General features: G+C 40.3%; 1 protein-coding gene across 1 annotated transcript in view; it reads left to right on the forward strand.

Moving 5' to 3' along the window:
• Window positions 1–811: 811 nt before the first annotated feature.
• LOC133623042 (zinc finger and BTB domain-containing protein 26-like) overlaps window positions 812–10338 on the forward strand; it is an 11050-nt gene continuing 1523 nt past the window's right edge. The window contains exons 1-2 of the mRNA XM_061985962.2: window positions 812–916; window positions 5822–10338. The exon at window positions 5822–10338 is cut by the window's right edge and continues 1523 nt beyond it. Coding sequence (XP_061841946.1) covers window positions 5836–7143 — 1308 coding nt within the window. The 5' untranslated portion in view covers window positions 812–916; window positions 5822–5835 and the 3' untranslated portion in view covers window positions 7144–10338. The remainder of the gene's footprint in view (window positions 917–5821) is intronic.

A 10338-nucleotide genomic window follows, 5' to 3' on the forward strand; every position in this document is an offset into this window, starting at 1 on the left:
AAATAGATTCAATCTTGCACGTGGAAAGTTTAAGTGAGGGCTTTAGTTGATATAACACTCCCGTCAGGGGGTGCATTCTACGGCGGGGGTGCATTAATCCAGCACAACAGCGGCGCATGGACTTTATTTATAAGTAAAGGTAAGACCATAATAAGGTTTTTTTTAATTAAATGTGCTTTTTTGTGTGCTACAGTTTGTATGTGTAAAGTTAAAGTTAAGTTAAAGTACCAATGATTGTCACACACACACTAGGTGTAATGAAATTTGTCCTCTGCATTTGACCCATCCCCTTGATCACCCCCTGGGAGGTGAGGGGAGCAGTGGGCAGCAGCGGCGCCGCGCCCGGGAATCATTTTTGGTGATTTAACCCCCAATTCCAACCCTTGATGCTGAGTGCCAAGCAGGGAAGAATGCTGGTTTGAGCTTTTAAACATAACCCGTTAACTGCTGCCAATCAAATGGTGAATAAGATACTTTTTAGGATTCATATGTTTGTAAATCTGACTGTGATGAAGTCAGTGCCTCACCAGCCATACGTTTTGATGAATACATTAAAAAAAAAACATATATATATATATATATATATATATATATATATATATATATATATATATATATATATATATATATATATATATATATATGTGTGTTTTTTTTTATGTATTCATCAAAACGTTGTCTATAATGCGTGATAATATTGGAAGACTGTGTTAGAGTCCCCTGCACTGCACTCAGATGCGGTGGGAGGCAGTGTGCTTACGTGACGTCACCAGAAGACGTCTGTCGCTGCAAGGACTGGCAGAGAGAGAGAGAGGACAGACAGGCAGAGAGAGAGAGAGAGAGAGGGTGGAGGACAGACAGGCCAGCAAAAGATTTCTTACACCGTTTTGTTGACGAGGCGACCAGCAAAACATCAGTGAGTGTTTCTTCCTCAACCATTAACACTACGCAATGGCAGCTAATCGTCCGCCACACATACTTCTGCTATCTATGTCTGTGCTAAAGCTAAGACTCACAAGGCGGTCTTCACTGTTAGCAACTAGCATCCACTATTTCTTTATTGTGGACAGTCTTCACTGTTAGCAACTAGCATCCACTATTTGTTTATTGTGGACAGTCTTCACTGTTAGCAACTAGCATCCACTATTTGTTTATTGTGGACAGTCTTTACTGTTAGCAACTAGCATCCACTATTTGTTTATTGTGGACAGTCTTCACTGTTAGCAACTAGCATCCACTATGTGTTTATTGTGGACAGTCTTCACTGTTAGCAACTAGCATCCACTATTTGTTTATTGTGGACAGTCTTCACTGTTAGCAACTAGCATCCACTATTTGTTTATTGTGGACAGTCTTCACTGTTAGCAACTAGCATCCACTATTTGTTTATTGTGGACAGTCTTCACTGTTAGCAACTAGCATCCACTATTTGTTTATTGTGGACAGTCTTCACTGTTAGCAACTAGCATCCACTATTTGTTTATTGTGGACAGTCTTCACTGTTAGCAACTAGCATCCACTATTTGTTTATTGTGGACAGTCTTTACTGTTAGCAACTAGCATCCACTATTTGTTTATTGTGGACAGTCTTCACTGTTAGCAACTAGCATCCACTATGTGTTTATTGTGGACAGTCTTCACTGTTAGCAACTAGCATCCACTATTTGTTTATTGTGGACAGTCTTCACTGTTAGCAACTAGCATCCACAATGTGTTTATTGTGGACAGTCTTCACTGTTAGCAACTAGCACCCACTATTTGTTGATTGTGGACAGTCTTCACTGTTAGCACCTAGCATCCACTATTTGTTTATTTTGGACAGTCTTCACTGTTAGCAACTAGCATCCACTATGTGTTTATTGTGGACAGTCTTCACTGTTTGCAACTAGCATCCACTATTTGTTTATTGTGGACAGTCTTCACTGTTAGCAACTAGCATCCACTATTTGTTTATTGTGGACAGTCTTCACTGTTAGCACCTAGCATCCACTATTTGTTTATTGTGGACAGTCTTCACTGTTAGCAACTAGCATCCACTATTTGTTTATTGTGGACAGTCTTCACTGTTAGCAACTAGCATCCACTATTTGTTTATTGTGGACAGTCTTCGCTGTTAGCAACTAGCATCCACTATTTGTTTATTTTGGACAGTCTTCACTGTTAGCAACTAGCATCCACTATTTGTTTATTGTGGATGGTCTTCACTGTTAGCAACTAGCATCCACTATTTGTTTATTGTGGACAGTCTTCACTGTTAGCAACTAGCATCCACTATTTGTTTATTGTGGACAGTCTTCACTGTTAGCACCTAGCATCCACTATTTGTTTATTGTGGACAGTCTTCACTGTTAGCACCTAGCATCCACTATTTGTTTATTGTGGACAGTCTTCACTGTTAGCAACTAGCATCCACTATTTGTTTATTGTGGACAGTCTTCACTGTTAGCAACTAGCATCCACTATTTGTTTATTGTGGACAGTCTTCACTGTTAGCAACTAGCATCCACTATTTGTTTATTGTGGACAGTCTTCACTGTTAGCAACTAGCATCCACTATTTGTTTATTGTGGACAGCCTTCACTGTTAGCACCAAGCATCCACTATGTGTTTATTTTGGACAGTCTTCACTGTTAGCAACTAGCATCCACTATTTGTTTATTGGGGACAATCACCTTGTTCAGCGTCAACACAATTCCTGCTTAACGTCGCGAAATTTAGTCGAAATTAATGTGAAAATCGCATCGTTTTCCAGTAACCATGAACATTAATTATGTAGTCGATGTCATTAATGCTATACGATGCAATTCATGCACGTCTACACTTAAACTTTGATATTGCGATGTCACTAACATGACATGTTTATCAGTGTGTCTTTGACGCCCACATGGTGTTGTCCCGATACCAATATTTTGGTACCCGTAATAAAATTATCTCGATACTTTTTGGTATTTTTCGATACTTTTCTAAATTAAGGGGCTCACAAAAAATGGCATTATTGGCTTTATTTTAACAAAAAAATCTTAGGGTACATTAAGCATATGTTTATTATTGCAATTTAGTCCTTAAATAAAATAGTGAACATACTAGACAACTTGTCTTTTAGTAGTAAGTAAACAAACAAAGGCTCCTGGTTAGTCTGCTGACGTATGCAGTAACATATTGTGTCATTTAATCATTCTATTATTTTGTCAACATTATTAAGGACAAACTGTAAAATTGAATTATTCATCTACCTGTTCTGTTTCAACATGTTCTATCTACACTTCTGTTCAAATGTAATAATCACTTATTCTTCTGTTGTTTGATACTTTACATTAGTTTTGAATGATACCACAAATTTGGGTATCAATCCGATACCGTTCGCCTCTTTGTTAGGAGGTAAAATGACAAATACTCAAATACCGTATTTTCCGGACTATAAGGCGCACTTAAAATCCTTTTTTGCCCCTCAAAACTTGACAAGTGCGCCTAATGTACGGAATAATTCTGGTTTTGCTTACCGACCTCGAAGCAATTTTATTTGGTACATGGTGTAATGATAAGTGTGACCAGTAGATGGCAGTCAAACATAAGAGATACGTGTAGACTGCACTATGATGGCAATATGACTCAAGTAAACAACACCAACATTTTATATGTTCCATTGAAAATATAGAACATAACACATGGCGCTCAAAAATCTATCAAAATGTTTTAGTACGACTTTAGTAAGCTATTAAGCCACACCGCTTGATGGATTGTACTGTGCTTCAACATAGGAGTATTATTATGGTGTGTGTATAAGGTAAGACATATTATCTGACGTTTTGTTTCGCAATATTATGCAAAAGCAACTTTTCTTACCTTCTGGTATCTGCATAAATCCTGAAAAATTGCGCGCGTCTGCCTTTGTAGTCCGTGACGACACCGTAATCGATAAGCTTCTTCTTTTTCTCTATCTTCTTGTTATGGGGCAATCATCCTCCGCTGTTGCCATTTCTAATATAAAGTAGTGTAGAGTTCTTACTAGGGATGTCCCGATCCAGGTTTTTGCACTTCCGATCCGATACCGATATTGTTTTTGCACTTCCGATCCGATACCGATACTGACCAATCCGATACTGACCGATACTGGCCTATCCGAGCATGTATTAAAGTTTAAAGTTATTTAGCCTACTTAGTTGTCAGAATCATGTTGAAAAGGGTTTTTGTACTCTTGATAACAACTAGCCAGCTGAATTAGGGGAGTTTGAATAATACACAATGGTTGGTAACAAGAAACTGACCTGTTTATCCAAGGATAAACACAAAATAGACAAAATTATACATGACAAACAGAATTGGCATCATTGAACTAGGGCTGGGCGATATGGCCTTTTTTTAATATTGCGATATTTTAAGGCCATATTGCGATACACAATATATATCTCGATATTTTGCCTTAGCCTTGAATGAACACTTGATGCATATAATCACAGCAGTATGATGATTCTATGTGTTTTGATTGATTGATTGAGACTTTTATTAGTAGGTTGCACAGTGAAGTACATATTCCGTACAATTGACCACTAAATGGTAACACCCGAATAAGTTTTTCAATTTGTTTAAGTCGGGGTCCACTTAAATTGATTCATGATACAGATATATACTATCAGATATATACTATCATCATAATACAGTCATCACACAAGATAATCACATTGAATTATTTACATTATTTATAATCCAGGGTGTGGAGGGGGGCGCCGGATGTAAGTGTCAAAAAGACAGCCAAAAGAGTTTGATATGAGAATAAATCTAAAGTTAAAATATAGGGTAGAAATGCACCCATTTGCAGGAAATGTAGTCTTGATTTTCAAAATGTTCTTTCAAGGCTTGCATGTCTACATTAAAACATTCTTCTTTATACTGCATTAATATATGCTACTTTTAAACTTTCATGCAGAGAAGGAAATCACAACTAAAAAAATCACTAATTTTTTCATACGGTGTTAATGTGGAAATTTTTGCCTCTGCATTTTGATGGTGTGGACGTGTGGCACCGAATGGAGATAAGCGTCTCGACAGACGTCACAATATTTGAACAATGATGACGAAAACTGTTTCCTCTGTCGTGTCCGTGTGTCGAAAATTGTTATGCGCTTATTTTTTTATTTGATTTTGTGCGTGGCATAGATTTGCTATGCGCAGAGGACGCTTAAACAGTGCGCAATTGCACAGGCGAGCACCTTAGAGGGAGCGTTGCTCGCACGGCTGCGCTAGCATCACAGCTAACGTTAGCCATGCTGCTACCTCTCTGCTCGGGGAGGACGTATACGTATGTGACGTATGACGTGACAGTATGTGACGTGTGTAAAGAAGGTGCACTTGCTGTCTGTGAGAGGGAGACACAGGAAAGAGTGAGAAGAGCCTGTCGTGTAATGCCAGCAGCTAAAAGCAACTGCGTGAGAATTCACAGACCTGTGGATGTGTTGAAGGTGTGCTGGAAAATGCGGAACGGAAATTACGGAGCAGCAGAAAAGTGGAATGTATTATTTAAATCGGTGCGTTGGCAAACACGGACCGGAGTTTTTTTTTTTAACTGGATCTGGATCGGCATTTTCCCATGCCTTGCCGATACGCAATTTTTGGCAAATATCGGACATCCCTACTTACATATGAAAAAAGATCATAAACAGACCATTCATCGGCAGTGCGCCTTATAATCCGGTAAATACGGTACTTATTTCCACCACCGAATGTATATGTATGTGTATATTTTCACACAAACTCCAGAATAAAAATAACAAAGCAGAAAATGCCTGAGAAGATATGATAGAGTTCACACTTATGTCTTCAACAGGTGCATAGTTCACCATGGCCCAGAACCAGGTGATCCTGCAGTTCCACTTTGCCACATATGGTGACTCCATGCTGCAGAAAATGAACCTCCTTCGGCACCAGCGACGCTTCTGTGACGTCACTGTACGTATCAACCAGCTTAAAGTCCCCGGTCACAAGGTTGTGTTTGCTGCTGGCTCATCTTTCCTACGAGACCAGTTCATCCTTCAGCAGGACTCCAATGAAGTGCAGATCTCCATAAACCAGGAGGCAAAGGTTGGCCAGCAGCTGCTACTGTCCTGCTACACGGGCCAACTAGAGTTTCCTGAATTGGAGCTGGTCAACTACCTGACGGTGGCCAGCTTCCTCCAAATGGGCCACATTGTGGAGCAGTGTACTCAAGCTTTGAACAAGTTCATCAAGCCACAACCTCCACACAAGATGGAGGTCGACACCGAGCTGAAAAGAGTGGTCAAAGAGGACGGATCGTGCTCCCACGCTTTGAGAGAACAGGAGCACTTGCGGGAAGTGGAGAGGGTGGAGCATGAGGACGACGTTAGTACTGATGACGACGACGATGTCATTATACAGCCTAAGTCTCCTCCTCACACGTACAATATACATCCTGTGCAAGAAGTGGAGGAGAGTGACATCAGCATAGTGAAGGTGGAGTCTGTGGAGTCTACCTTCCCGACAAGTGCTCCAGCTGCCCTGCACTCGCCCGAGCCCCAACACTCGCTCATCAATTCGACCGTTGACAGTCGTGGGAGTGAAATGACGGCGCCCCCAAGCATGCCGGGCTACCCCTTCCGTCCTGCTTCTCCGTTCAACCCTGCCGAAAAACAGAAGAGCTACGACAAACCCCTCCAGTGGTACCACCAGTGTCCCAAGTGTAGCCGCGTCTTCCGCCAGCTGGAGAAGTACGCCAACCACCTTAAGATGCACAAGCTCTTCATGTGCTTGTTGTGCGGAAAGACCTTCACGCAGAAGGGTAACCTGCACCGGCACATGCGGGTCCACGCGGGCATCAAACCCTTCCAGTGTAAGATCTGCGGGAAGACCTTCACCCAGAAGTGTTCTCTGCTGGATCACCTGAACTTGCACAGCGGGGACAAGCCTCACCGCTGTAACTACTGCGACATGATGTTCGCTCACAAGCCCGTTCTCCGCAAGCACCTCAAGCAAATCCACGGCAAGAACAGCTTTGACAACGCAAACGAAGGCAACTCGCACGACTGTGGGCCTGAAGAGAATGACACCAGTGGGCCGTTTATCAGTCAGTCTAACAATTATGAGACAGACTTAAGATACGATTTGAGACATTGTCTGGATGAGACTGTATAAAAAAAAGAGAAACAAAGTGTCACAATGATGAGCAGAGACCACCACCTTAGAATACACTATTTTAAAAGACGGTGGTCTGTTAATGGAGAAGAATGTTCAGTTAGTGAGGTAGATCTATTTCTACTCTTAAGCATTGACCGTGATCTTGGCATACCTTGTCACCACTCCAGTTTTTTCCAAACGTAACTGATAAATTTCCCAGCACCCTTGCGTCTTAACAGTTTCCTGTATTTTAACTTTGCTGGAGCAGCACAACGAGGGCATTAGAGACAACACAAAAATAAATCCTTCAAAACAAAAGCAAACCAATAAAATAACGTACTTGCACCACAGTAAGCAGTAAGTAGATCAGCATGTCCCTTATTTTGCAGAAATGTTCCCTTATTTTCACATGCTGATGTTGTCAAGAATGAATTTTGCACAGATATTTTACTATTGGAGACAAACGCGTTTCAACTTTTTGTGATTACTGTAGGTGCAGGAATACCACTTGAACAAAAACTTTAGATTTAACACTGAAGGCCTGATCTACTAAGATTCCAAAGACCACGCACTAAACAGCGTGTGCTAACTATAAAATTGTGTGCACCAGAGTTGTAATGATAACTGCGTTCAAACTTCTGGTGGTTAATATTACCATTTCAACATAAAATTATCGGAAAAACTGTAATTGATGACTGCACTTTAAAATATTACGGACTGACTGGCGCCAGCTTGCCATCTTAAATGCTGAGACTTTATTGTATTTCACCATTAAGAAACGATATACCCCAATCTTGGCCCTGCGATGAGTTGGCGACTTGTCCAGGGTGTACCCCGCCTTCCACCTGATTGTAGCTGAGATAGGCTCCAGCGACCCCGAAGGGACTAAGCGGTAGAAAATGGATGGATGGATGGATACCCCAATCTAAACTTGTATAAAAACATTGCTGACTGAGCAACTAAGCTATTCAATTGTGCACATTGAACCTACAGGCTGTGCTCTGGTAGAGGGATCGTTCTATACTCCGAGGATTACGAGACAAAGTGTGTTTACAGTGCGTTCAAAGACCACTGAACAGAGTAGGACACCACAACACCCACCAGAAATATTAAATAATTATAGCAACGGATTGTATTTGTTACGCACTTTTCATTTAAATAAATCTTAAAGTGCTACAGTACAGGTAAAACAATAAAAGCTTAGCCATTTAAACATAAAATACTAAGATTAAAACATATGTGTATAAGTACTTTTTGAGCTCATTCAGCAATACCCAATAATAATGATAACTGTGATCATTTTGGTCACGATAACCGTGATAATAGATTTTAATATCATTACATCCTTAGTTTGTACTATAATTGGGCGTGTTACGTGTGATCTACTAAGACTGGGTGCACAATTGATAAGTGTCAAGTTCAAACACTGATGACATCTATTAAACGAGACAAGAAGCAAAGAAATAAACAGAGACAGAATTCAATTTGGCTCAATTGAGGAGAAACGTGTCGACCTGGAACCTCTTACAGGGTCACCCACGCTCTGGCGAAAGATTGTACGCCACCTCTTTTTATTTGGATTTTCCCTGTTTACATAACAACAGCTGTTTCTAAAGGAATGGGGAGTATGTAAACGGTCGTTGTTTTCGGTCACATTCACACAAAAGAAAAAGATGCCTCGGGCTTGGGCTGGTCCTGGCTTCAGCCTGGGCAGGTCTTCGATGACAATAGATAAACCCCTCCTGTCTCCTCCCATCGTACACAGTGGAATTTTCCAAGCCTTTGCTTGGTGCAACAAAGACAGCCTGTTGTCTGTTCATTGGGAACTCAGAACGGAAAGTTTTTTGATAATTTATGTACAATTTTTCTGACAATAAGTGCAAAAATGGTGCAGAAAGCCTTATTTAAATGAGGATTTTGTGTGTACTGTTTGGCATTCACCATGTTGACACTCGTTTACTGCACATTCATATGATCATTCTCCTACTGTTTTTAAAACACGCAGTAGAAAAATGTAATATGTGCCACTTTTTCTGGGCATTTTAAAAGCAGTCCCATAGCGCAACTACAACAGGACCCATTTTTTTAGTCTGCTGAAGGTGCACCTTGGGAGATGCTGGCACTAAACTGCGAGTGTGGAATGTTTCAGATGCAAGAAAATGCAAATTGCAGGAAGGTTGTTTTTTCTTTCATATGTATGAAAAAGCGCATGAATTGGATGTTTTAATCAGCCCCTTATGTCACCCAGCAGCTATAAAATTATGAAATGATATTGCTGAATAGACAATATGTCTAATATTTTTATTTTTGACAGGCCATATATGTTGACAAGCATATGTGTGACAGAGCTGCTGTGTGTTCGCCTCCTTTCTCACAGCTGTTTCTGCGCAGCTGCCAGTTTGCTCGCACATTTCAGACGTTTTGATTGATTGATTGAGACTTTTATTAGTAGATTGCACAGTACAGTACATATTCCGTACAATTGACCACTAAATGGTTACACCCGAGTACGTTTTTCAACTTGTTTAAGTCGGGGTCCACGTTAATCAATTCATGGTATAAATATATACTATCAGCATAATACAGTCATCACACTAGTTAATCATCAGAGTATATACATTGAATTATTTACAATCCGGGGGTTGGGGTGGGGGGTTAGGTTTGGTTGATATCAGCACTTCAGTCATCATCAATTATATCATCTGAGAAATGGTATAATTGTGCTGAATAAAGACGTAAAAAAAGCTCCCGCAGAACAGTTTAGGTCTTGATAAATCACATTTAAATAATTACATTTGCGTTTTCTCCTCCTGTATTGTGGCCGTTCTGATAACAAGCATGTATTCTGCATATTCATGAAGACAGACAACAATTGCGCGTCTTATTTTGCTCACTTAAGAGCCTCTTCGCACAAGCTTGTCGGTCAGCTTTGCGTGCACTATCAAGTTTGCACGTGCTGGAATACACGCAAACCGTTAGTAGATCAGGCCCTAAATATTCATCTCTTGTCAATTAAACAAATGTTATTGCACAGAAGAAGATACGGTACACATAATTAGGCTGTTATTGCACAGTTGTACTCTTCTCAATGTGCAGGCTATTATTACTCACTTGGTCTACCTATTTTGTGCTTTCCAAAGTTGAGAATGATTTGTATGAATACATATTTGACGTTTGGTTTACTTCCTCCTTATGACTCTATTTTAGGTTACT

The sequence above is a fragment of the Nerophis lumbriciformis genome, linkage group LG12 (genome assembly GCF_033978685.3).
Source record: "Nerophis lumbriciformis linkage group LG12, RoL_Nlum_v2.1, whole genome shotgun sequence".
Lineage (NCBI taxonomy): Eukaryota > Metazoa > Chordata > Actinopteri > Syngnathiformes > Syngnathidae > Nerophis > Nerophis lumbriciformis.